Here is a 24,396-nt window from a genome sequence, read left to right as displayed (position 1 = left end):
AACCCAACACTCCTTTTCCTCTTATGTGGTCGACCACCTTTTCGCTGCTGCATTCAAGATGCTGCTGTGGGAGGGTAAGAAGCCCATTGTTCTGCTTCTGGGCGAGGTGATTCTCGCCCAAGCAGAGTGGAATGACTTGGGAGCGCTTGCGGAACTACGTGTAAGACGAATTTGGGAGACACAATTGGCAGAGCGCTGACAAGGGGCTGGTGCAGCAAGTCAATGAGGGTACCAGGGATCGATTCCTCATCGATTGTAAAGCGGGTGTCTATGATGGGGTAGTAGCAATCTCCCGAACGTATGATTCAACTCAGGCGAGTCCCCAGTCATGAGGCCAGAGACCAATTCTCCTACCCGAAGCTGACGACACATTGCTCCCCAGATGACTGGCCGCTTCGACCAAGAACTCATCGACGTCCTCCCCTCCAGCCTAAGATTCGTCTCCCACAATGGCGCCGGCTACGACTCAATCGACGCCTCCGCCTGCGCAACCCGTGGCATTTCCGTCTCAAACACCCCCGGTGCCGTCGACGCATCCACAGCCGACACGACCCTCTTCCTCATAATCGGTGCGCTTCGCAGAATCCACATACCCACCACCGCCCTACGAGCAGGCAAATGGCGCGGACGCATGTGCTTGACGCACGAGCCCGAGGGGAAAACATTGGGTATACTGGGAATGGGTGGCATTGGGACAGCAGTCGCCCGGCGCGCGGTACCATTTGGCATGCGCATTCAATACCACAATCGGTCCCGTGTGCCTGCATCGCAGAACCCCGTGGGAGCAAAATACGTGAGCTTCGAAGAGTTGCTCAGAACAAGCGACATCATCAGCGTTCATCTTCCCCTCAACGCCAGCACACGTGGGATGATCTCACGAGATCAATTTGCCACGATGAAAGACGGCGTCGTTCTCATCAACACTGCCCGAGGTCCCATTGTCAACGAAGATGCGCTCGTTGAGGCTTTGGAGAGTGGGAAAGTGTGGGGTGCGGGTTTGGACGTGCATGAGCATGAGCCGAAGATCCATCCCGAGCTGATTGAAAATGAGAACTGCGTTCTCTTGCCGCATGTGGGCACGGGGACATTGGAGACGCAGCGGAAGATGGAGGTGCTGGTTTGCGAGAATATCAAGAGCGCATTGGAAAAGGGACATTTGAAGACACCTGTTTTGGAGACGAGGAAGATGCCGACGGCGAAGGGTGTGCGCTACAATGATAAGATGGGGCTACGCAATGGGGTGGGCCGCTACGACGGGCATTTACAGGGCGGGATGTGAGTCGGAGACACAGGTGTCGGGCATCGATTGGCGTAAACAAGGCAACGAGGCCATGGTACCCCTTGCCTGCAACATGTGTACGACGATGCCAGATGTTCGCTCCTAGGTGCCCATGCTACAATTCCCTACCAGTGTATACCGAGGTTGAGATATGGATGGAGTACATAAAGGAAAGTAGCAAATAATACGTGCTTCGCTGCTGACTTGCGTATGAACCCCGTCCAGTTTCTGATCCTTTTCAAATACCCTTTTTTCTTCCCTTCGTCTATTCTAATTGCGCCTACACTCTCTCTCTCGCTCTCTGTTTTCCCTGCCATCTTTACGATGTGCTATTACCTTACACCTACACCTCCACGCGATCTTTCATCCCCCTTCCCTTCCCTTCCCTTCCCTCTCCAATCACGTCGACGGATCCTGACCCGATTGCCCCAGTTCCTCTGCTGCACTCAGGGCTTCGATATTCAAGGTTGTTCTTCTTCCTATTCGCTTACTCCATTCTCAGTCGAACATCCTATCTCCTTTAACCCTGCCAGCGTCATCGATAACAGCCAGGCAACACAATATCAAACCCATACGAGTCGCCCTCGAAGCCAGCATTCGATGGTCACGAAGCCGCGAATGGAAATAGAAGGATTCACCTTCACAGCAGATGCGGTCAATGTATCTGCAGGCGCCACTATGAGCTAGTTATGTGATTAGATGGTCTGTCATATAGCAGCAGGCAGCTAAGGTGGAGAAGCAGAGGCGGCCCGCCGTCGCGACGAACCTTCACCCGCCCCCAAATCACCACCCTCCCCCCCCTCTTGGTCAACTTCTGGCACGAGATACATCACGACACCCTTTTGGCCTTCGTGAAAGATTACGACAAGTGAGATGCTTGTGCTCGCAGCTAGGGCTCATACCAAGCGACGAATGGAGGGCCGATACCAACAACCCCAAAATGAAATCCCCCAGGGTTTCGAAAGAGCAAAACGGCTCAACCAGTCCGCCGCTGGCAGGGGGGGATACAGTACAGTAGACTTCTCAGAAGTAGTTCATCGCCACTTTGTCGCTTTTCGGTACACGTACTCCAGAAGACCAGACCGCTCTGCTAAGATGGATATGGGACGTTGGGGGGGGGGACAAGGCAGGACGGACGGCCTCTGGTGGCCAGAAAAAATCCACGGTCACCCCATCACCATCGCACCGATTGGACCTCCTAGGGGACCGGTGTCGCCAATCAAAACCACCATGGCAGAAGGTCCGAGTTTTTCGGAGGGGTTCGGGGGGTTGGTTGGGGGGGGCCAGGTAAGGGCAGAGGCAGGCCTCGAAGGGAGCAGGCAGGCAGGTATCGAACGGTTTTGGCTGGCGGGGGAGAAGGGGGATATCGGTGTCGGTCTCTTCTCTCGCGCCTTCTGACGGTTTGGTGTGTCTTTCGGAGCCGACGGTCAGACTGAAGCGGCTTGCTCAGGTGGGCTGGTTCGCTCGGGCAAAGTAGGTACAGAGGGGATTCGAGGGGGGGCTACGATGGTGGTTTCGGGCGTGCAGACTAAGATGGCAAGAGGAGGACTAAGGTAGCTACCGCGGGCATGCAGCCACAGGGGACGCCAAAGCGATGGTGATCATGGTGGGGATTGACTTCGTTCCTGACATGCGGGCGGACAAAGCTTAATTCTTGACAGACCCGGCCCCATGGTTTGATTTCTTTTCTTTTCTTTTTGTTTTTGTTTTTCTCTTCTTTTCTTTTCTTTTATTCATTTTCTTTTCATTTTCATTTTCATTTTCATTTTCATTTTCATTTTCATTTTCATTTTCATTTTCATTTTCTTTTCTGTTCTTTTCTTGATCTGCTCGTCATTCAACTCGGAAGGCGCAGGAAGCAGTGTAAAGCGAAGGCAGGTTGAGACTCGGGATTTAAGCCTAACGAGGTTAGTCAGTCTCGGTAGCGGCTCCCTCTTCACTTGCGAGACCGACATGACCCGAGCAAGAAGGAGCAAGGCTAAAGAAAAGCACTTAATGTACTTTAGTACGAGTGTTTTTTTAGCTTTTTCACGTTTTAACTTTTTCTCACACAGATATTCGAAATTGCTCCACAGTTGCACAGATAGCAGTCAGAACACGAGTCGAAGAGTCTCCAAAGTCAAAGTGTCATCCATAACTAAAGTAAGTAAGATAATTCAAAAGTCAATTACCGACCCTGCACTTTGTAAAAAGTACCTAAGGTAAAGGTACTTTTTAGTCATATTTTAGATCCCGTCAAGTGCATTAAAAGTACCTTAGGCTTAACGTAGCTGCTAGCTTCACTCCTTCTTTGACTTTACTTACTTTTAGCTACTTTAGTTTTCGACTCGACAACTGTAATCCAAGGCCGCCAGATCTACCGAAACGCTCAAGGCGCCATAGGCGACAACATCCATCTGTGAAGAAAAAAATGCCTCATGAGAGACTAACCTTTCCTCTCTCCCGCCCTACCAATCAGCATGGAGATAGACCTTTGCTCCCAGAGAACCATCATCACCGACAATCTACGTTTGCGTGCAACGAGATTGCGGGCAACCTTTGGGGGAAATGGGACTTGCTGAAGCCAAGACGAGGCAAAGCATCGAGAATGGGCTAACATCAGATAAGTCCTCGAGACGGCGTGGAAGAAAGATGAGATCGACAATTTAGTCCAGAGCTGGAAGAGCTACCGGGAGGAGATGGACACTCACATCCTTGTCTCTTTAACTTTAGGCCATGCAGTCTTCCCCCCACCCTCCATCACCCAAGGCACACTCCAAGTCCGTCAGCTGAGCACTCATAGTCCGGAACAATATTCTATTTAGGGCACGCTCTATCCCTCAATCCAACAAGCTCGATCGCATCGCTGGGGCAGATCCTAGAGACACTGATGAACCATGCTATAATATTGGATGAACGGTTTGACCAACCAAGACTGCTGTTGCTAGAGCGCTTTCTAAAGACTGATGCCAATTTCGACCAGCCAGCAGGCAGTCAAGGGTCTTGCAAGCGTTTGAGTGTACAATCGTCGCCAGAAGCGCCAAGTGAGTAGTATCTCCCTAATGCTTCCGGATGATTCTCGATCAAGATCGACGATCCTCGCAGCATCCAGCGCTCCAAGATTGCGGACCTAAAAGGAAAATTATTGAGGTTAGACTGCTGTCTTCCCGGACAAGACCGCGCAGTCAAAAGATATACGGAGTCTGCGGCAGTTGTTACCGACTCAGGGAATAGATGTTAGAGCTCGCGATGCCGATAGAGAGACACTACTTCATCTTGCTGCAAGTGCTGGCCATCTCAAAGCATACAAGCATCTTTGTGAGATAGGCGCATCAATCAATAATGACGGCGCCAATTCAAAGACCGCATCACACTGCGCTGCCAGCAATAACCACGTTCCCATTATCTGGCTCCTATTATCCCAAGGGGCCGACAAGTTAAAGGACGAGGATGACGGCGAGCTTGCTGTGGGATGTACGATGGATCATTTTATTACTTGAATTCTAACACACGGTGTTGATGTGGAAAGGCTTGATCCGATATCCCAGGAGACAGTCTTGATCCGGCTCTCCAGATTGGGATATGTAACTACGGTATGCCTTGGGTTGGACTACGGTGCGAAGATAGAGGCAACGAATATTCACAAATATACCGCTTCAACGCAGGCAAGTGCCAAGGACAGTGCCAAAGTTTTCGATCAGTTTTTGTTGTATGGGGCAATATCCCGAAGCTCATGACGAAAATGGTTACACCTCGTAAATTAAAACTGCATCTCAAGGCAAGCTGGCGATCGTTGAGATATTAATAAAGTACAACCAAATACAACCGCCAAAAGACATTACCAAAGTTCATACTACTTTGTTGAAAGCATTATGCAATGATCATTTCGGTGTTGCAGACGTTACATTGAGGCTGGTGCATCGGCCGATGTTGTTGGCAAAGCTAGAAACGCGGCTCTCAATCACGCTGCAGCGGATGGAAGAATCAAAAAGGCTTTCCCGGCCTCTCAACGCGAAAGCAAAGATATGCTCAGGCTCAGGATGATGTGGGCCGGACTGTTCTTCAAGCCAGGCCAGTAGCGGAGTTCACGACGTAACTGTTCGCTTCCTCATGGACCAAGGAGCCGTCACGGAGGTGCGGGACCGTGATGGGGACACAGCTCTGCTTCCGGCAGTCAGAAACGGCCACCGTGAGACAGCTCGGGTTCTCTTAGAAGCCAAAGCGAATGCCCATACCCTCAACAGGGATGGAAGCAGGCCATCGGCGGAAGTATGTGCTCGCGGTTGGACTTATATCGCAAACATGTTACCACGGCAAAAACTTAACCCCGTATACATTGCGACGAGAGATCATCTGAACTACACGTTTTGTGCCGAGCGGCTTAGAGCGGCAGTGTGGAGTCAATATCGCAGCGCCGAGTATGACTGACTGGCATGACCATGGTTGGACGCCGCTCACAGACGCATGCCGTCACGCAAATCTGGGTACAGTGGAGCTGTTGCTGGACAGCGGCGCTGACACGGAAAGAGCCGGTTCTGGAGCCCTTGGCGATTCGGGCCGGACGGCGATGATGCGAGCAGCGATCCGTGGCCATTACGATGTTGTTGGGATCATGGTTGAGGGCCGAGCGAACGTCGACGTCAAGGGTAATGACGGATGTTCCGTTTGGGGACGAGCGGAGAAGGATGGGCACTTCGACTTGTGTGAAGCTTCCGCAACGGAACGGCGCAAACTAAGTCCCCCCCCAGCGTGGTGATGAATGCCATCGAATGGTTCCAATTTCCACGGCGGGATACCAAGGATGAAAACTCGAAGCATCGATGACGGAATCGTAGATATCGTCCGGAGATCTCTAGAGAAAAGGGGTAAAGGAGCATTCTCCCGTCGGGTCCCCTTGTCGTCCTGTTTGATGCTATGAAATGCGACACCTTCATTCGCAGGGCTTGGTGCCAATCGGGTATCAGCATTCTTTGATGTGGCCACCGATCTGAAGCCGGACAGCGCATCAATGGACCGACAGGTCTACCTTCTCCAACTGTCGTCATCCTGACCTGGTTTCTGGCAGCTCCATGCCTAGAAAGTCCAGTTCGCAGGGAACAGCTGGATCTCTGACGGCTCGGGATGTGGATTTGGCTCCTCGAGGGAGAATGGGCCAACGCATGTGCACGTGGAGGGAGGCTTCCCGGATGGCTCTCGTATGCGCCTGTCGAAAAAGCGTGCCGAAGATGGGATCGAATCGCCATGTCGAGTTTTCAATGTTTGCTTCGAATCCACCCCTTGGCTCCGTCTCAACCCGCCACGTGTTTCCCCCCACCATCCATGAGAATGTTCCCCCCGTGTTTCGAGGGATACAAAAAGGGCCCCCCGACGCCTTCTTTTTTTCGCCTTTGCTGCCGTTGTTGTTGTTGTTTGTCGTTCACATCTCACAGACCAACAACGTCTCTATTCACATTTCCTCGGCGAAAAAAACCCCCCCCCGTTGGCGACCATGTCTTTGAAAAAGTTGAACAAGGTCACCTTCCTCGAGCCGGAAAGGCAAACGACGGAGGAACACCAGGGCCCGTCCAAGAGCCTCAAGGAGACGCTCGAGGTCGTCGTAAGTCGTCACCCCGCCCCCGCCCCCGATTTTCTCTTTCCATTTCCCTTCTTTCCCCCCTCCCTTCCTTCCCTCACCCACACACACACACACGTTGACCCGACCGTCTCCAGCAAACCATCAAAACCGCCCTCCGGGACGTGGAGCACCACGTCGACCAGACCGCGGCGTCGGAGGCCGGCGTCAAGCGCCAGCTCGAAGAGCAGGTCATGAAGACGAAACAGGAAGTCGTCAGGCTGGAGCGCATGCTCGCGGAGGAACTCGAGGCCGCTCCGGACGTCTTTGAGGCGGAGGAGGGGGGTTAGTGGAGGCGGAGTGGGTGCAAGTGGGCGTGGTCGTAGCGATGCCTTTCTTTTTGTTGCACCTCGAGTTGGCTGTGATGGAGATGGAGATGGAGCGTAGGGATAGCTGTGCGTGCGATGAAGCATTCTCTATCATGGGATTGATGACCCCGTTGCCGCTGGGTTGACTCTCGTTATCACGCAGCTGGCGCCGCTCTCTACGAATGAATGACATTCCGTGCGATTGATATCATTTTCTTTTTCTCTAATTCTTCTAAACGGCTCGCCAGTCTCTGTCCTCGCACGAGGAAACACAACCCTCGTCACGGGATCCAATGAAGGAATAAATAAATAAATAAATACATCATCAACCAACCTCGTGCGTGCGTGCGTGCGTGCGTTCGTATCGGCAGACTCGCTCGCTTGCGGCACGATATCCGCCGGAAAGGGGGGGATCGGGATCGGGAACGAGGACAGGAACACAGCAAGGACAACGAACAACGATGACGATGACGGAACAGTGGCCATATACGTACGTACGTACTATGCGTATCAGGAAATTTGCCCCTTGCCCCCCACGTCCCCTTTCAGAATGTAGTCCTCTCGAACGCGAATCGCCGTGACCATGCGCCGCGAACGGTGCAGGTCTGGATCCGTTCGTGCGTGCTTTGCCGGAGCAGTGTCGGGATGACCCACTCCAATTAAAGTCTGTCTGTCTGTCTGTCTGTCTGTCTGTCTGTCTGTCTGTCTGTCTGGGTTTCAGCTACCGAACGGCCCCGTGGTCGTGATGTGATGGTTGATGAGACGGATAGACAGACGGACGGACGGACGGATCTTCCTTCCTTTCCTTCTTCCTTTGCACTTACGTCTACAGCTTTGGGGCATCCGACAGCCGCTACCGCAGTGCCACGTGCGTGCTTCGTTGACCGGGGAGGGGGGGTCTCGTTGCTTCTTGTTGATGGGTACTGAGGACAGTGGCGCGGCGTCAGGGCGGGAGCGGCGTGGGGCCTTGTCTGGGTTTGGGGTCACTACGGTTGGCGGAGGTGGTGGAGCTTGCAGCAGAATGGATGGCGGGAATGCAATGCAATGCAATGCGATGCGTAGCAGAGGAGAAGAGGAAGGTGTAAGAAAAGGCGACTTCGGAGATCACACTGTCAGACGTACTAGTACGGTGGGGTGGAGAGGAAAGCGGAGATCTTCAGAGAACGGGTAGGTAGGGTCGTGTGTGGAAAGGGAAATACATGGGAGAGCGAGCTGGGAAGGTGGTGTAGCTTGATTTTCGAGCTCGGGGTGGATCGCAATCAGGGCGGCTTCCTTAGGATCTGCCAATTTGACAGCTAGCTAGTAAGCAGGTACGGTAGCGTTTCTCCCGCCCACTCGGGGTTTTCTCATAGCAAGGGAGAGATCCGTATTGGTAAGGTTGCGAAAGGAGCAAGCACTTGTTATATGCGCCGTCTAGTTGTGAGAAAAGAAAGATGCGGGCTGGATTTGCCTTGCGGATCAGATAGTATCAACGCTACCCTGCGACAACGACTCTGCAGGCAGCCTCGCAGTGCCGCTCGAAGTGGTGTCGACCGCCACCGTGGTCTCAAGGGGCTTTATCTCCCCGAAAGCCAGATTCAGCTCCATGCCCGTCGTCACGTTCTTCCTATACAGCACATAGTTACAATACCGATGATTGAACAGTATCCAGAGGTACTCGTACAGCCAGGAGGTCAATACTTCGAACTCTCCCCACTCGAGGCCCGGATGCCGGGGGTTCAAAACCCGGCCCGGTTCGATGAAGTATTCGAGCCCTGCGTGGGTTGTTTGCGTGAGCTCTGGGTTCGCTTTGCGATGGGGGACGCGAGTCGTGGGACCGAAGAGGACGGCGCGGTCGCGGACTTGCTCCTTGGCTAGGATGAGGAGATCATAGAGGGATTGAGGGGGGCAAGGGTCTCCGAGGGAGATGTAGATGGTGAGATTGGAGCCGATGTCGTGGTCTGTTCCCCATGTAAGCCGACCAGTTTGGTTTTTTTGAGGTTGGATTAGATTGGCTGGTGGGAGAATTTGTGGTGTGCCCTGATTAATGGGGTTGGATCTTGGTATGTTGGTGTTGGCTAGTACGAGCGAGGCAGATTGCATTGCGTATAGGAGAAGCAAACACGCTGCATTGAATTGGTGCATATTGATGGATCAAGGTGTCAAAGTAAAAATGAGGGATGGGCCTAAAGGCTCTGCAGAAATTGTAGAGGGAAAAGAACTCATTACCTTCACTTGAAGGTCGCGTCGCCTCCATGGCGGCTGCTTTTGGTGTTGGATGTATGCGACTCGCGACGCAAAGGCGACTCCAATCGTAGCGGAGAGTCTCAGGAGCACGCTGCCAACCAAAGACGATTGAGAAAAGGGTACAGGAATCCCGTGCGAAAAAGGATACGGTATGGGAGAAAATTCACGATCGATCAGCAACAGCCATGGCACAGAGAAGACGAATTCAATTATTTTAAAACCAAAGAGGAGCTGCTCCGGTGCCAACACTGTTTTCTTCTTGTAATCTCAAAGCGATGAGCAATACGAAGTGTTTTCGGTGCGTTGTAGAAGGATGGAAGGAACGGATGAAAGGAAATGAGGCTGGCTAGCTGTGATGGAAGTGGCAGTGGGCCAATGGACAACTCGCATCCCAACGGCATGATGACTTTGGGGGCATCCTGCGTGATAGAGGCTCAGCCTTGTCGAAGCACGTCCAGCAAATTACTTTGTTGTGGCACGTTATCTGCCATAAGGTAATGTAGACAGCGAACACAGCTACTTACTTATGAAGTACGAGTAAGGTAAGGTTTACTTTTTAAAGTGATTTGCTGATTGGTGGAGACCGCCCAGAAGCCCGCCCAGAAGGAGGCCGAGCATCCCGTCCCCCGTTCCCCACCCCACCCCCCCATCAGGCTCGCTTAGGCTTAGTCACCCAGGGATGCGGCCCCTAACGGACTTAGGTCTTAGAGACATGGTTTCACTGCCGGAACACCAACATCGAACCTCGAACACAGCCTTCATCATCTCACCTTCTTCTAATTATTGCACAGCCCCTCATGCCACGAGAATCCTATACACCAACAAATGATTATGATTGATCACGTAGGTGAAGACTGCAGCTCGCAGCGGTTATCCCTGGTGAGAGTAAATTACATTGAAAGTACGAGAAGTGTGCGTAAATGATAGAGCAAGCATACAAACATAAAATCTAAGATGACATGAGCCGAGATCTATCCTTTGGTTGGAATTGAGATATGCTGAGATTGATCAGCCGAAGTAAGGGACTAATATATAGAAGATCCATACCGTCATACATTATTACTACATTCATTATCAGTATGTTGATCAACTACAATCCTTATCACTGAACCACACCATATAATTTGCCTTGGTCTTTACGTACCATTAAGTTTCCTTGTACCCTGGCCAAGTCTGCATCTTCTCTGCGGCCGAGAGGCGCAATACATGCCAAAGCATGTTGAAATAGCTTACTGATTATCTGCAAAAAGAACTCCGCCCCTTTGGGCGGGTACCTGGCGCCGAGCGCTCCACCAGATCCCACACCCACCTTATGAGGCCGGTAGTTTGTATTACCTTACTCTAACTCAGGATTCGCATTCCCTCTTTTGGGGTTGCTTGCGCCCTTAATCCTTCCATCTATATTTGAGATACGTCTCCAACCTTGCCGTCGCTGCCGTCGCTGCCCTCACTTACATAACAATTGCCATTGGCCTTTACACTTGGCAAGTATCAACATGGCTGGCACCGAAGAATTGGTCGATCTGTCACTCTTCGCAACTTCACCAAATTTTGACCGCCATTTCGCTTTACCCGATGCACCTGGGCAACAGCATAGTTTTCAACCAGATGCCTATCCTCTGAGGAATTCCAGTCGACCTCTGCCGAGAGACTACTCATCAAAACCCCTCCCACCTCTTCCTCGACGACGAATGTGCCCGACACCAAGATGTCCGACACCAAAGCGTTGCGACATCGAGTCTCATTGTATAATTAACAAGATCAAGAGGGCCAGAAGCAATGACCAGCCTCCTACCCAGAACACAAACTTACCTCGACGACGCAATCTGACCTCGCCAACTCCCCAGGTCGGCTTTTCAGCTTACCAAGAGAATACCATATTGCAACGGCGAAACCCAACTTCGCCAGCTCCCCAACTCACCCTGTCAGCTCCACAGTCGAACTCTCGAAGCCTCAGTACGGCTTCTGCAATGGTCTGGATGCCAGAGGAACAGATGTGGCTTATCGCTGGTGAGATGCAGCGAGATGTCATCTCGAGTCATGAACCGCAACCAGCGCCGCCAGCTTACACACCAACTTACATACCGAGGAATTGCACCCGCTCTGAACCGTCTCCTACCATTCGGTCTCATCATGACCTCACACCGCCTATGACTCCCGTCCAGGTCCAGCTTGAACGTCTCCTCGAGCAACAACGACGAGAGCCACTTCCCCAGCCGCCATCAATCCTACGAGACGAGGAGAGATTTTCACCATTGTTCCAGGAAGCCATGAACTCCGTCCCGATGCTGGATCCGGCGGAGCTCGCTCCTCCGTCTTTATTCTCGAATCCAGCAGGGAAAGATAGACCACGTACTGCGGGCACTCCAGCTTTGCGGTCGCAGAACTCGACCGCGATAGACCCGAGATCAAGATCTCTGTCTGTGGATAGGCAAGCTGCTCATTCGAGGAACATTTCATCGAGCACCAACAGCTTTCATAGCGCTGTGGAGGACTTAAATGGAGACGCCAATTCTGCTCCACGGTCGTGGATTGGTTTAGCTAGGAAGATTGCGAGACCGGCGTCTGCGACACGTTGAATGCTCGCTTTGTCATCAAGTCTCCATCATCATGAGCACCCAGGGACTCGATGAGATGATTATACATTGCATAAGGTGATAAGATGGAAGAAGAGCCTGCTCATCGGAGCAATCGCCAACCCCCGTCCTGTCTCTCTCAATCACACAGCCAGATACTAGGACTCGATCATCAAAATGTCTCCACTACCAGTCTGGCCTCTACAAGTGAGCATCCCGGGATTACGAAGCGAATGCAACGTCTTGGCATTCAACGTGCCAGCACCCCCAATTGCGTCATTGGTCTAACACCGGACGGAGCAACTCCCAGAATACGCGCGCACCTTTGTTGTGGCTTTTCGGCGCTTCGCTTCACACTGCTTGCTCTCATGGCTATCACCCAGAAGCAATAACAAAAGACCACAAGCATGCTATGTCGTACGAGCATAGCCTTTCAAGAGCACATCGACAAAAACGAGACATTACCCTCGTTAATATATATACTATACAGAGAACATTGGTTGGTCCATTATGTTGCAAGAGGCAAGCGCAGTGTAGCCATCAACATCGGCTGAAGCTTTGGAAACAAAGTGCTCGCCAAATACGCAGTGTGATCATGGGGATTGAGGGCGTGATGTCGGCCATCAACGATAGCATTGGATATTGTGATCAGGGAGTACTGGGTGTTTGGATCCTCTCTTAACAGGAAATTGCGAGGCTTTGGACTTGTGCACTGTCTACTAAGTTTACACGACTTTCTCATGACATTGTATTACATTTTCGCATGACACTGTATCAGTAGCTCTTTGAAACAATGTGTTACTACTTCTCAACCTATCTCCGATCTACCATCAATGTCCTTCAGAGGGCTAGCATGTACAACAAGCGCTGGGAAACAAAATCGCAGCGCGGAAAGCAAATCCTCGCTCAGACGTATCCTACGTCCGTCTCACACACAATTGGGCGCTCATGACACATGATCTGAAACTAAAACCCCCGTACAGGGGGCTGTGAAAGGGAAAAGTGCGTCAGAAGCGTCGAAGCGATACGCCCCGTTTTCGCCGAGATGTTACAAACACCTTTCGCGACGGCATAACGGCTGATGGAGGGGACAACGGCGGGGAGCTAGCTGCGCAAAAGTGCGGCCCATTCGGTCTTGTCAAGTCATACTATATCTATCTTCGATTCTGTGCCAGATTTGCAGATACCTTTGTATCTGATCACTTTCGTATCTTCAGACGAGGAATGCCGGGCAGCGGGGAAAGAAAAGAGCCGAAGCCAGTTTTTGGGACGTTGATGGAGGAGAGAATCATCGTCGATCGCGTTGTGGTCGGCAGGCTTCATGTTGTGTGAGGTGGAATTTTATATACCAGCTTGAATACCGTCAATAGCGATGATAATATCACGGACCCACTGGAAGACATACGATTGTATCCTACTCTACACACCACTTGATCCCCTTCCCTCCATCCACCCTTCCTTCCTTCCTTCCTTCCATCCTTCCATCCTTCCTCCACCCTCAACAACTCCAACAACAAAAACACTGCATGCATGCACGCACGCACGCATCTAATCACAGAACCCCACCCGCTCGCTAACCCCCCCTTCTCACCTAACCAACTCACCAATTAACTAACCAATCAAATAAATCAATCAAATCATCAAACCCGAGCACGGCTGCGCGCAGCAGCCCATCATTCACCTCGCTGCAAGATCCTCAGTCACAAACCAGGGGTGCGCACCCGCGAGTCCGGACGCTCACGAACACAGCGACGAACTCGGCGCGACCGACAAGTCTAGGTGGGTCATGACGGAGGACCCGTGACGACATGCAACGTCGTCGACGGAAACACCGGCATCTCGCTTGTAAGATGTTTTGTTTATGTGGGTTTTCCTGTATACTTGATAGCTGTTTTTGTGTTTGAAAAGGCGAGGCCGGCTGTGCTGCGTGTGCGAAGCCTACTTATTGTTCTACCTTGCTACGTACACTCCAAGACGGATCGGAGAGGTCGAGGACGATGGTTGGTGATGACGGGGTGGTTTAGATCGATCGTCTGATAAAGCTGCCGTGGCTGTCTTTGGTAGGTGGACGTTTTCTTATCTTGTGTTCTAGTTCAGCATAGCGCAGCACAGCATGGTTGTGGTCGGGGCCGGTGGAGGGAGGATGGGGGGGGGGAGGTTGTCAGCGTGAGAGTATTGTGAGGGAGGACTTTTTGGGACTGGGAAGTGTGGTTGACTTGAAGTGCGTCTAGCACCTCTGGTACCGGGTTGGTAATGGAGTATATACTATCACTTAGATGCGGGATGGTTTGGAAGGGGGGGGGGGTTCTGTGCTTTTTCCTGGTGAGCAGTGGTTTCTTGACCAGGTCAGCAGAGGTTTTGATTGTCAGGAATCCAGCGGTGGAAAATATGGACGCTCGTTTCGTCGTGCAGAGAGCCAGGCGCCAGAATCATGCTCTTTGGGGCGGTCTGAATCCAACTGGTGAACTGTTATACCTACATAGTAATGCAAGTAAACACTGACCGGATGCTTGGTAAAGATTCACGCTTATTCCACATCATTCAACGCCAGGCCCGCTCATCGCCCGCATGTTGTTCACCTGCTTATTTATGCCTGCAACATTTCCATAACGCATTATTAAAGTCGTTTCAAACTGGAAACCTTTTAAGCCATGATCAATTGAGAGACCTTTAGCTCCTATCCTTAATCCTTCCAGTCCCAAACTTGTCGCAAGAAATGCTCCATATTGACTTTCTTGCCGCGCATCTCAACCATCCAGGGATGTTCGAGCATGCGCCATGGCGTTGCTCTTCGTGATGGTTCCTTTTCCAAACTGCGCCACCATTAATATCCGCTTCATATCAATTCATCTGAAAGCTGCGCAGCTTGGGTACGTACCAGCACTCAATGAAATATTTAAAGTTCTCGCTCCACTTGATCCCATTCTCCTCCTCATCCTTCAACTTCGGGATCGACTGCCTTACTATATAAGTAAGCAGATCAATCAAACCCGCCTTCGGTTGCATTTCCGTGCCATCGGCGGGGAATGGAAAGCGGTGTTGGGCCACTTCCAGAAGAGTGACACCGAGGGACCAGACGTCGGAGGTGATTGTGTAGGATTTACCAGTGATGCGCTCAGGGGCCATGTAGTAGGAGGTGCCAATGAAGGTATTGGCGTCTCCTTTGGTGCCGAATTCGCCACTAACGCCAAAGTCGCAAAGGCGGACTTGACCGGAACGAGTCAGGAGGATGTTGGAAGGTTTAATATCTAAGGATATGTCAGTAGGCGTTGAGGAGAACGCAACAGGACCGCAGGTACCTCTGTGAATAATCTTGCGGCCATGTAGATATGTTAAGCCGTTCAGGACGCCTTCGGCTACTTTCCCGAGTACTTTCTCGCCGGTCCTGCCTCCAAGTTTCTTGACCTCCCGGTAGACGCCGTAGAGACTTCCTCCTTCACAGTACTCCATAGCAATTGATATTGTACCGCTAGAATCGTCCATGAATGCTCCGTAGTACTGACAAATGTGTTCCGAGGAGCAATCCTTGTTGAAGGCTAGCTCTCGTACTATCTGTTTCTTGACATCTGGATTGGGATCTGTGGTTATTATCTGCAGATTTGTAAGCAACTTATCATCGAAAATCCAATGATGACTTCACCTTCAGTGCGAACTCCGTCTTCCCACCGACGAGCTTGCACCGCGTAACGGCACCTCCAGCTCCTTCTCCCAAGCTTCCAATCTCGATGATCTTCTTCTGCTCACTCGCTGCCCTCCAACCATCATCGTCCAGATCCTCCACATCGAAGTTCCTCCCCTTCTCCAAGCTCAATTTCTCCAGATCCGGCAGTATATGGTTGCTTCCTTCTCTTTCCATAGCTGCACCTCCTGCTTCCGAGTAGGCTGAGCTGATTGCAGAAGCTGGATCTGGGGTCCCGCTTGGGTGTCGATGTGTGCTTGTGGGGTATGATAGAGCCGAGAAGCCGGATGACGAAGCCGATGTAGGATTGCTATTCTTGCCATCTACTACGGTAAAGCTATCCGATCTTGAGTGCCCACTACCATCGCTTACCCCACTGACTGGATGCGGTTGCGGCGGCGGCCGGGCATTCGCCATGGAGTGCCCTTCTTGTGGTGTGGTATTGCTTCCCATTGGTGTGGCTAGTCTTAGTTGAGGAGGTGCGGGTCGGGCGGAGGGTCGCTGGATGGAGGCGAGTGGAGGCAGATTAGGTACAGTGTCATTGTTGGACACAGGCTTCTGACTTGGAGAAGGGGGTATAGCAAGCCCGAGGCGGGGAGTCCGTGGCCCTCCATTGCTTCTGTTGCCTGGGATGGGTGGTCTCAGGAGAGGAGGTGCTGGTGAAGATGAGATATCCCCAGAGTTTCTCTTTCCATATTCCTCGTTCATTTCGCCCGAATTGACTTTGAAACTGCTAGGGAAAGTTGTAGGCTTGCCCGAGCGAGTCCGGGATCGTGGGCGTGCCCTGTGACATAAGTGTGCCACTCAAATGGCCTGCTGCATATGTTTCCGGGCTCGAGGGATGTGCTTCGCTGTGGACTTAGTCGTTAAAAGACGTCCAGCGAGGTCCCGCAAAGGCAACTTTTGAATGGAGTCGAGTGGGGTGCGATGTCATCAGCTTGTAGTGTCACTGTTCGAGCGGTTCGATCTGCAAAATCCGGCAGTCGAAGGACGAACGAGCGTTACGAAAATGGCAGTAAGTACGTAAAGGAGGTGTAGAATGGAAGGGGAACGAGCGTAGTGAAGATGGCATCAGCGTGAATGCTCCTCCAACTGTCCACGAATTTGGTACACGCCGCTCGGCAAAATATTGATCCGTGCCAAGCTTGTTTCAAAAGTGTCTAGCAGGCTGGCTGTCAGAATAAGTGGCAGTCTTGGCGCTTCGAGTTATCGACGAGAACTCAACAAGAAGAGGTTTCAAGAAGATTATTTCAATTATAAAGTTGCTACGATTAGTATTTCCTATATTCCTACAAGCAAAAGTAAGTTTACAAATCCTTTCATTGTTGATTTAGCCTTTAATGTTCTCGTTGCCCTTCTTGGCGGAACTGCCACTTATTCTGACAGCCAGCCTGCTAGTTCACACATGTTTCGGTAGCCGCCTGAATCGGATCACAGCAATATACAATCGTCCAATCAGATCATATTTACGGCAACAGATTGATTGCTTTGGGCACCATCAACCAGTGCCATACCTCTCTTTTATCCCAGAAGACTATAGCTCTGTGGGACATCAGACGCTGATGTCAAGAACTGAGGAAACGCTCGAAAATTTCCCACAAAAGAATTACAGCGTTAGGATGGCCATTGGTCGACGAAAGCCTTGTGGCAGTGCTGAGAGCATTTTCAGAGTCGCGCCCCTCAAAGGGTAGATGTTCTGGCAAGCCATCGGTCAAGTGGGAGTTGTACTTGTTGAGACTCTCAGAACGTTGAAATACAACAGCAACGCCGAGGAGGCTGCACAACGCCGACTGCTTTGATGGCCCCTTTAACAGGGAGAATTTGCCAGCCGATCGGATACCTCCATGTGTGCACCAATAGATACCAGTGAACGAGATCGCCAGTTCGTTCGATAGTCCGCATGCCGTGTGCTAACCCAAGCTTAGCCTTTTTCATACGAAGATTCTGCGATCAAAATGTTACCCCCGATGGAACAGGGTCGATTGCGACTCCTTTTCCTTTACCGCTGGCTGGGGCACACCGCACATACAAATTTCCCCGGCTTTACCGAACGCTGCACTGTCGGCTTCTATTGCCTCTTTCTGATTAGTGAGGACTAGTATCATTACAGGGTCATCCAGTCCTTTCAAAAACACGCTCTCATTCTGTTGAGTAGACCTTCACTCATATCGTCATGGACTGCTGTTCCCACCGTCGATCGTCCAATCGAGGTGAGTATATTCAGGTACATTGTCCTTCAGATAAAGGCTCTCGGGTGGGCCCAGAGCCCGCATGTTCCTGGCTATCCAAAATTGGCAGGTCGACACCGCCACTACGCAAACGATCCTCCAGCTGCTCGGCTACCGGCAGTGAGGTGCATGTTCTTGTTCTTAAAAGGGGTTCGTTCGTTCTGGTAAAAATTTCGAACGAAGAGGTTTCATGTTCCAAGGACCAAATCCATACTAATGTGTGCAATGCACTGTAATCCTTTAGGATTAGAAATCCTTGCGAGCTTCCGTCTTATGAATTCGCAGACGCAAGCGGCCGTTATGGACGTGCGAACAGTCACATACGGCTGTGGCTCAGGCTAGCATACAATAGAATGTGTGTGGCTGACTCACGCTTTAATTCTACTCGTTCATACTTCTTTGGACGACATTTGATGACAAAAGCAACTTCCTACGTAAGCGAAACCCGTTCTTCTAACGTGAGAGAGCCCTAATCACCGTCTCTGCACCCAAGCTTACAGGCCATATCAATATCATCAGGATCGCGAATACGCAATCCAGCCCTCTTTCGAGGTCTCCTGATTTGTCGCCATGCTTAGTTCTCTCGGGAAAGCCGTAACGAGATCCGTCCCGTTTTAATTCAAGTATGAGGGAAGATATGCTCGGCAAGCTTCTTTTAATCTTCCGACTTGCATGAGGATCTAGAGCAATCAAATGCCCATATGGTCACCGGAGCAGTGGTCTTCATTCGAACAGTGTGACCCAAAATTCTCCCGATCCAATGAATTGAAAAACAAGAATTGTTAAGGGATCCTGCGTGATGGAACAAAGCGACGATGACGAGATGATCAACGATGCTTCATAGCAAGCAACAATACTCCAGATGTCTCTGTTGACGTTCCAGATTGGCTCTCGCGTCGACTTTCGGCGACTTCCAAGCCAGTATGCAGCTATCTACCTCGCCCACCTACCTGAGTGCCGTGCAATGAACGCTAGGCTCTGTCACTGCCTTAGTGTCAATCCCCGACGATCTCCCGTGCCCTCGGGTCCCCACACTTCCTGTTTACGCTGCATCATTGCATGTACCCTTGATATTCCCCCCAACTTCAATAATAGGGGGTTTCCAACTTTGTACAGCTTCGCATGTCGGTCTCGCCCATTCGACCGCCTGTATTGTTGACGTGCTTATCCGAATGCTCCGCTGTTTCGAGCGCTGCCGTTGGTCAGACCATCAGGACGGCCTGTTAGCCCGCAGACGGCCGGGCTTTGCGATGCTGCAACCCCCACCAGCTCCGTATCATTCGCTGATGACCCAAGCAGCGCGGCCAGTATATGTGAATTTTATTTACTTATCATCATTATGCAGGTAAGTCACGGTAGGCACTGCTTATACATGATCTCGTGCATCACGATGACACATCAGTCATTTAATCGTGCTTCTTGACTAGTATCCCATGTCTCCCGCATGTAGATCATTCTCTCCTCAAGGACTGGTTACCTCCAAGGTACCCTTTCGATTATCGAAAGAATTGGTACCTACTGCGATAAGTCTGCTGCTGTTACCCCTCCCTAGCCCTACCGCCAGGACTCTCATTGCGCTGCTATATATGCTGTGTCCTTTGTCAACAGGAACATTGAACGCTCTTCGAGACCCTCAGTGCACGCCGATCGAATATGGCAACGTTGACGGCAGACGAATCGCATGCGCTCGAGACCACAGAGCGAGTTGCTTCTTGCTTCTCGCTCATCGGTACAATCTTCATTTTCGTCACCTTTGTGTCCTCCCCAAACTTCCGAAAACCTATCAACCGGCTGGTTTTCTACGCTTCATGGGGGAACACTCTTTGCAACATCGGAACCCTGATGTCAGAGTCACCCATTCGCGCCGGTGCCGATTCACATCTGTGTCAATTCCAAGGCTTCCTCATTCAGATGTAAAACTGTGTCCAGGCCGTCGTGCAACGCATCAGCTAACGTACTGCAGGTTTGTTCCTGCCGATGCCCTTTGGAATCTGGCCATGGCAATTAATGTTTACTTGACGTTGTTCAAGAAGTACAATGCCCAGCAACTCAAAGCGTTGGAGTGGAAATACCACTTGATGGCCTATGGAGCCCCATTTGTCATCGCCTTCATTTTCATCTTCGTTGAAAATGAGGAAAGAGGCAAGATCTATGGCCCAGCAGTGGTAAGAGAACCAGCTCAAGGCAAGGCACGATTGCAAGCTGACAGTGAACGTTAGCTATGGTGTTGGCTATCCCATGACTGGGATTTCTTGCGTATCGCTGTGTGCTATGGTCCAGCATGGTACGCAAATGAAAGAAACCTGTCGGATCCTGTACACTTACTGATATTATCATAGGGTCTGCATCATCGCTTCTTTTGCAATCTACATCATGGCCGGCCGCGAGATCTTCAAGAAACGTCACCAACTAAGAGCATTCAGCAATCCCTCAGATGACCACAATTATGCCTACAAAACCACAGATTATCAAGTGACTAGCGACTTTGAGAGCCTCCCCCTCAAAAACATCTCCGAAGCCTTCATTTCCCCTGCCGACCGCAAGAGCAGCAACCCTAGCGACCCGTCTCATGTCAGCTACCCAAAATATAATGTCAAAATCTCGGCTGCGCCTCGACCCTCGATACTGCACCATACCAGTATCGAATACAAGCAACAAAAGAAGAACAGGGCAGCTCTGGAAGCCAACAGAGCGGCTTTCGGTTACACGAAAGTGGCTTCTCTATTCTTCGTCTCCCTGCTCGTCACCTGGGTGCCCTCCTCCATCAACCGCGTCTACTCTCTCATCTACCCCGAGTCCATCTCCGTTCCCTACGCGTACGCAGCTGGCATTGTACTTTCCCTTATGGGCTTCTGGAACTCAGTCATCTACGTCACGACCTCGCGCGCCGCTTGCAGGACACTCTTCTTAAATCTCTTCCAAAAATTCGGTGGAAGTCGCAGTGCTAGATTGTCCATCGATGGCGACGGCCCATTAATGGGGACGGCGTACGAGAGTCCACCACGAGAAGGAGCAGCAGCAGGGTGAGGAATAAAGAGTCGCGGGGGAACAGCGTACCAGACGCAGTGAAGTCCAAGTCGTTGCCACCGAAATCGGTATGGGCAGTGCCGAATCAAATATACGTCATTAAAGGAGCGAGGAGAACTGGAGTATGATTGATGATATGCTGATGAACCTTCACGCGTGGGCTATTAGATATACCCCATTAGTTATCGATCTCCTTGATCCACTATGTCCAAATCCTCCATCGCAGACCCCGCTACAACAGCTCCTTCAAATCCTCCCTCCACCTCATCTCTTCCACCAGATCCCCAAAGTCCCCATCCCCAGCCTCCGCCCTCTTCTCAAACTCCCCCACATTCTCCCTCAACCACTTCCTATCCTCGCCCGCCTACACCAAACACACATATCCCAATCAGCAAGCCTTCTCCGCCAACAAACCTACTTGACATGATACGATGGAAAAATCATCTTCCTCTCTATCTACCACCACAACAACAACAACAAGAAGATCAGTACGAGCGGGCGGACTTACAGCCGGCAGCGTGAACCCGGCCTCGCTTCCCGCAACGATGGTCCCGAGGATGAAAACGGCGCGGAGCTCTCGCTCTCGACCTCGGTCGCCTCTGGCGTCATCGCCGACGACGATAAGGCCCCACGAGTCCGTGATCCGAGCGCAGAGGGTGTTGAAGTCGTCGACGGAGCGGCCGCCGCCCGGGCGGACGTGCGCGAGGATGCGGTTGGCGGATTTCTGTTGAGGTGTGTAAGTGGCTCTGGGATCAGGGTGGGGGCTTTTCAACGCGTGGTTGGTCGAGTGAGTTGCTGGGTAGAGGATTTATCTTCCCGTTTATATCATGTCATTTCATTCCATGCCGATGGGAGACGGAGTGGGCTTTTTCCGCGGGTAAAGAAATCGTTCCGTTCTGTGAGGCCGTCATTGTAGCTTACCTTCTTACCGCCAACGTACACATCATGGCTTGCCGTGTCTGTGAAGCGGACGTTGACGAACAGAGAGGGGGTGGTGAAGAGGTGGGAGTGGATTTGGGTGATGGAGCGGGCCAGGGCATCTTTTTGGGAGGAGGAGAGCGGGGTTATGTGCTCGATTTCGTAGAGGGGCATTGTGGAAGGAAGATGTTGAGCAGTGGCAGCGGCGGTCAGGGGTTGGAGTGGAGGTGATGGCTGATGGTGTTTGTATACCCAGGATTGACATGTCAGTTACGTCAGTGGCCGAAGATCTCCGCGGGGAAATCATCGATGCTGTCAATGGGAGCCCAAATGCTTGAAAAGGTTTGAGTGTGATGTTTTTGTTTGTAATGTGTATATCTTCTAGAACACACTCGCACGCTAGAGAGCTATGGTACTTCGCTGATCAGTCTCGCCAAAGGAGTTCTGTCCTCGCTGGTGCTTCGGAAAAGGCTGGTAAGCATGGCCATAGGTCTTAGGGAGCAGTGAGTGCAAGAACTTTGCAATGAGCAGATCCATTTAAGCAGCTGTGACTGCAAGGTTGTGCTTCGCCCGTTAGCAGAGCTAGGTGATACGGTTCTTAGCCGAAGAGAGGCTGCTTACATCAAGCTCGGAAACTCCAGCTTTTCAGCTCATGTCAAGCCATGTGCAATCGTAGGATCCCCGGTTGAAGCCGGACTCATCGATCCTCATCCCCGTGCAGGGCCTCCTCCCTATCATCTCCACCTCCTGGTTTTCCATTCTCCTTTTCCCCACTACTCTCCCTTAATCGCATCTCTTCCAACATCTCACTAACACTCTTCTTCTTGATCTCTTTCAACGGCTCCATAGGACTGCTCCCCTGCTCTTCTTCCTCCACTTTGTTCAGATCCACAACCGCCCACTTCATGTTCAAGCTCTTGTTCCACGCTTCCTCGGACCTCTCGTTCTTGGGCCCCGTAAACTTGCTCTCCAGCATCTTGACCAGTAGAGGACTGCGAGGCATGAGGTATTGGATCCTTGTAATGGTATGCGCGCCTGCGTAGAGGAATCTCTGCTCATGATGATTATGGTTCTCCGAGGTGCGGAGGTTGGAGATTTCCGTGAAGACCGTGATTGGAGTACCTACCACGAAGTCAGCATCTCTTTTCCGGCGAACAGACTCGAGTACTGAGCCGGATATTGGGGTTCCAAGAAACCGTTGGCTCCTGAAACACGATCTTGATCATTCTTGAAATGTACGTACTTGGAAGGGTCTCCGTCTTCGGCAACAAGAACAGATACGTCTTGCAGAAGATCTTAGGCGGCCATTTTGGGTGCTGGTCCTTGAACACAATGACGAAGCCAAGATTAGGTGTCTCCTCTTCTTCGACAGATATCGAAGCGCGGTTCAGAGTCCCCAGCTTCTTTTTGTGATCGAAGGAGAATTGGTTGGCTATTTCCTCGAGGGTATAGCCATCTTCAGGCTTACGCTCGGCCTTCACCATGGGCTTTTCGGCTGAGGAAGAGCCGGTTGACCCACGCATGTGAGGGGGAATGTACCGTCCGGCCATGGTGGTTAGATGCTGTGGAGCCCAAAGCAGTCAGTGTCTGGAGTGGAGCTGACTAAACGGGCGCCTTACCTGGTGGATAGTGAGTTGCGAGCAGCTTCTGGTCGAAGGTTCTCGAAGGTTGGAAGGCGGGTAATTGTTGAGCGTGTTGGGCTGACTCTCTCTTTAGATCATGTAGGCGGAAGAGTGTTTTCCTGCTTCACTGACAAGCCTGCGACCAGCGTGTACACCGTCCTTTCGATTGCTGAGACACAGCTCCTCGGGCCCTTCAAACCCGCCAATGTTTGCACATTAGAAGTCCCAGTCGTTGAGGATCGGAAGCTGTTTAGTACGAGCTCAAGTCCAGCGCGTTTCAAGTCTTGGCACTAAAGTTGGCGCTCTCCCGAGGCTGCCGCTTTTAGGGACCGTGAAATCTTATATTATTTACTTAGACTACTTATGTACTCTAGAGGATCGCACCCCCCACATAAGAAAACTACACATACACACATTGAACCGACCTTGCTAACAGAGCTACATGACGTCCGATAAGGCATTCCTTGGCCAGCCTAATACAATCAACATGTATCCAGATGAATAATGAGTGATTGGAGATGTTCGGGAACTCATTAGACTGCTAGTCGCATGCGACCCCGTCTGATCCCAGGTATTGGCGAGACGTTTGATAAGGCTGCTATCGCGAAGCAGTTTGGGAGTCAACGCGGATTTAGCTATGAGAGCGTGACACACCTGTAAATTGCTCATAAACCGAGGCCGTGGCTGCATGCTCGTTGTCAAGTAGGGGTCGGGTCTATTCTTACTGGCCATGTACAAGATATGGAGAAAACCAAGACAAGCATTGCTACCACTCAAAAGCCCGTCTACCATCGCAGCCCTAACAATGTTACATTCGGAAGTTGCGGCGCAGAAGAAAAGAGGATCGGGTTTTCAAATCTCTATAACGTGCCCCTTCTGCTGCTTTCGTTTCTCACGGAGTGTATCATCTCTTAGGCTGCTTTGGCTGGAACGGAGAATCGCG

General features: G+C 51.4%; 9 protein-coding genes across 9 annotated transcripts; 5 read left to right on the top strand and 4 right to left on the bottom strand.

The window, feature by feature from the left end:
* Positions 1-58: 58 nt before the first annotated feature.
* Positions 59-1,279, top strand: HO133_000790 (uncharacterized protein; the record flags this gene model as incomplete). The annotated part of the gene is made up of 3 exons (XM_037291726.1): positions 59-160; positions 216-314; positions 383-1,279. 3 exons carry the CDS (start codon positions 59-61, stop codon positions 1,277-1,279), a joined length of 1,098 nt encoding a protein of 365 aa, XP_037152088.1.
* A 4,089-nt stretch (positions 1,280-5,368) lies between these two features.
* On the top strand, positions 5,369-6,014 carry HO133_000789 (uncharacterized protein; the record flags this gene model as incomplete). The annotated part of the gene is made up of 2 exons (XM_037291725.1): positions 5,369-5,540; positions 5,719-6,014. The coding sequence occupies 2 exons, from the start codon at positions 5,369-5,371 to the stop codon at positions 6,012-6,014; spliced, it is 468 nt and encodes a 155-aa protein (XP_037152087.1).
* A 732-nt stretch (positions 6,015-6,746) lies between these two features.
* On the top strand, positions 6,747-7,159 carry HO133_000788 (uncharacterized protein; the record flags this gene model as incomplete). Its single annotated transcript, XM_037291724.1, has 2 exons — positions 6,747-6,854; positions 6,968-7,159. The coding sequence occupies 2 exons, from the start codon at positions 6,747-6,749 to the stop codon at positions 7,157-7,159; spliced, it is 300 nt and encodes a 99-aa protein (XP_037152086.1).
* Positions 7,160-8,635: 1,476 nt separating this feature from the next.
* On the bottom strand, positions 8,636-9,413 carry HO133_000787 (uncharacterized protein; the record flags this gene model as incomplete). Its single annotated transcript, XM_037291723.1, has 2 exons — positions 8,636-9,117; positions 9,386-9,413. 2 exons carry the CDS (start codon positions 9,411-9,413, stop codon positions 8,636-8,638), a joined length of 510 nt encoding a protein of 169 aa, XP_037152085.1.
* A 1,698-nt stretch (positions 9,414-11,111) lies between these two features.
* On the top strand, positions 11,112-11,982 carry HO133_000786 (uncharacterized protein; the record flags this gene model as incomplete). The annotated part of the gene is made up of 2 exons (XM_037291722.1): positions 11,112-11,141; positions 11,251-11,982. The coding sequence occupies 2 exons, from the start codon at positions 11,112-11,114 to the stop codon at positions 11,980-11,982; spliced, it is 762 nt and encodes a 253-aa protein (XP_037152084.1).
* Positions 11,983-14,662: 2,680 nt separating this feature from the next.
* On the bottom strand, positions 14,663-16,366 carry HO133_000785 (uncharacterized protein; the record flags this gene model as incomplete). The annotated part of the gene is made up of 4 exons (XM_037291721.1): positions 14,663-14,792; positions 14,858-15,227; positions 15,279-15,570; positions 15,620-16,366. The coding sequence occupies 4 exons, from the start codon at positions 16,364-16,366 to the stop codon at positions 14,663-14,665; spliced, it is 1,539 nt and encodes a 512-aa protein (XP_037152083.1).
* Positions 16,367-19,728: 3,362 nt separating this feature from the next.
* Positions 19,729-20,913, top strand: HO133_000784 (uncharacterized protein; the record flags this gene model as incomplete). Its single annotated transcript, XM_037291720.1, has 4 exons — positions 19,729-19,799; positions 19,850-20,051; positions 20,106-20,170; positions 20,226-20,913. The coding sequence occupies 4 exons, from the start codon at positions 19,729-19,731 to the stop codon at positions 20,911-20,913; spliced, it is 1,026 nt and encodes a 341-aa protein (XP_037152082.1).
* Positions 20,914-21,145: 232 nt separating this feature from the next.
* Positions 21,146-22,005, bottom strand: HO133_000783 (uncharacterized protein; the record flags this gene model as incomplete). The annotated part of the gene is made up of 3 exons (XM_037291719.1): positions 21,146-21,277; positions 21,422-21,637; positions 21,835-22,005. The coding sequence occupies 3 exons, from the start codon at positions 22,003-22,005 to the stop codon at positions 21,146-21,148; spliced, it is 519 nt and encodes a 172-aa protein (XP_037152081.1).
* Positions 22,006-22,528: 523 nt separating this feature from the next.
* HO133_000782 (uncharacterized protein) lies at positions 22,529-23,381 on the bottom strand (the record flags this gene model as incomplete). The annotated part of the gene is made up of 2 exons (XM_037291718.1): positions 22,529-22,953; positions 23,075-23,381. 2 exons carry the CDS (start codon positions 23,379-23,381, stop codon positions 22,529-22,531), a joined length of 732 nt encoding a protein of 243 aa, XP_037152080.1.
* Between the last annotated feature and the right edge of the window lie 1,015 nt (positions 23,382-24,396).

This window comes from Letharia lupina (genome assembly GCF_014066315.1).
Source record: "Letharia lupina isolate WasteWater1 chromosome Unknown contig_11, whole genome shotgun sequence".
Classification (NCBI taxonomy): domain Eukaryota; kingdom Fungi; phylum Ascomycota; class Lecanoromycetes; order Lecanorales; family Parmeliaceae; genus Letharia; species Letharia lupina.
Note: the sequence above shows the minus strand (reverse complement) of the source record. Positions and strands in the feature narration are given on the sequence as shown.